Here is a 1743-nt window from a genome sequence, read left to right on the forward strand (position 1 = left end):
GCCGGATGCCAGGTGCATTGGTAGGCATGTGCGTCAGACCGAGACGGTGGCGCATGGCGCCGGTGAAGTCCGAGTCTGTGAGCTGTAGCGCCATGGATTGTGGCAGCGTGTCCATCCATATGGAGGAAGCGCGACATGCGCAGCTGAGCATGCGAGCTAGGTCGCGGCGGCCGTCTTCCGTGTTGGTGTCGAATGATGCCAAGAGCTCGTCGCTGCGGCGCTGAGCCACGAATCGCGCGTACGTGCGCTGTACACCCGGGAGGACTGTGTCGATACATTCCTCATTGATGTCCAGGACGTCCGGGGGCCAGAGCTCTTTCGCCGCGCCTTCCGCGTGTAGCGAAGCCCTTTGGGCAGGCTCCTTAGAACAGCGTTCGCGTTGTCTTTTGGGCCTTGGCGTGATTCCCGATTGATTTTATTTTATTTATTCTTAGCGCCTGCCAATCTTGCGTAAGACAGGCGCCAATGGGGCTAGCAAAGGGGCGGAATTGCTGTGGCCCGTCACGCATGGTGGTTTCAGCCATGGCTGCGGCGGATAGAAAGGAAGCCTTTGCTTCCAAGGCTGTGGTAGTGCGAATACACATGCCTCCGTGACGGAGCGGCAGCGTCAATTGGCCGTCGCGCACATCGGCTTGTTCTGGGCGTTGCATGATAGCAAAGGTGGCCTGGGCTGCCTTGGCCTCAACGCGCTGGATGGAGTCACTGATAAGATTCCATGAGGTGACGCGCGGTAGGTGTGCGATGCGCATCTGCGCAGACGCGCGCAGGATGGCGAATTTGTCTTGCGCCGCTAGCGGAGTGTCGAGCATGTTGTCAATGCTGCTGCAAATGGTGTCTGCCTGCTTCTGTGCAAAGGCCGTGATGAAGGCGTCCGTGCCTACGGGGGTGCCAGCAGCTGCGAGGCCGTCGGCGCAGTGAGGGACGTCAAGTGCCACTGCTATGTCGGCTGCGGCTTGTGCGTTGCGCGAGTACACCCCGCATTTGTCGGGGCGCACGTCCAGGCCTATGGATGACGCTAGGTCGCGGAGGGCAGGGAAAGCGGCGGTAACCGCGGCCGACTTGCCCAGGAGGAAGGTGTCATCAGTGTAGGCTACAGGGGCGACATGGGGGTGCGTCAGTCGCATCTTCTCGAGCTGACCCTGTGTGGTCAGTGAAAAGTAGAGGACGCCGCAAGGATCGCCTTGGCGAACACCGCACTCTGACATGATGGGCGGGGTGCCCTCGGGCGCTCCGCTGACAATTAGCCGGCTGGGCTGGCGGTATGCCCATGCAGCGAAAGGGAGCAGGGTGGGCTGATGCTTTGCAACAGCGTCGAGCATGGCGGTGCGTGGGAGGCTGTTGAACGCATTTTGGTAGTCCATCTGTACAGGGACACAGTCGGGGTCGGCTGCGAGGGCGGCGTTGATGGCATGGCCGACGATCTGGCTCCCTCCCTTCACGCCGACGCCCAGTTGCAAAGGTGCGAGGGACGGGCCAGCTGTGGGGCACGCTGCCATAGCGCAGAGGCCAGCCAGTCGAACCAGACGTCGCCGATTGCGATCGGACGGAGGCCGCGGTTGTTGGGCTTTTCCAGACCAATGAGTGTGCTGTCCAAGAGTTCCGGCAGGTGTGGTAGCCTGCCACCGGCTACGGCGTTCAGAAGACGGAGGATGGTTCCGCGGGCAGAGTCGATGCCTTGGGCAGCGGCTTTGATGTGTTCGTACGTCCAGCCACTTGGGCCTGGGGCCGAGCCTTTAGGGAGCG

At 61.7% G+C, this 1743-nt stretch overlaps 1 protein-coding gene across 1 annotated transcript; it reads right to left on the bottom strand.

The window, feature by feature from the left end:
• Positions 1-362: 362 nt before the first annotated feature.
• Positions 363-1361, bottom strand: LOC149809560 (uncharacterized). The gene has a single exon (XM_089994772.1). It carries the CDS (start codon positions 1359-1361, stop codon positions 363-365), a length of 999 nt encoding a protein of 332 aa, XP_089850898.1.
• Positions 1362-1743: the final 382 nt, after the last annotated feature.

The sequence above is a fragment of the Nuphar pumila genome, unplaced genomic scaffold, assembly GCF_984573655.1.
Source record: "Nuphar pumila unplaced genomic scaffold, dmNupPumi1.hap1.1 HAP1_SCAFFOLD_1065, whole genome shotgun sequence".
Classification (NCBI taxonomy): Eukaryota; Viridiplantae; Streptophyta; class Magnoliopsida; order Nymphaeales; family Nymphaeaceae; genus Nuphar; species Nuphar pumila.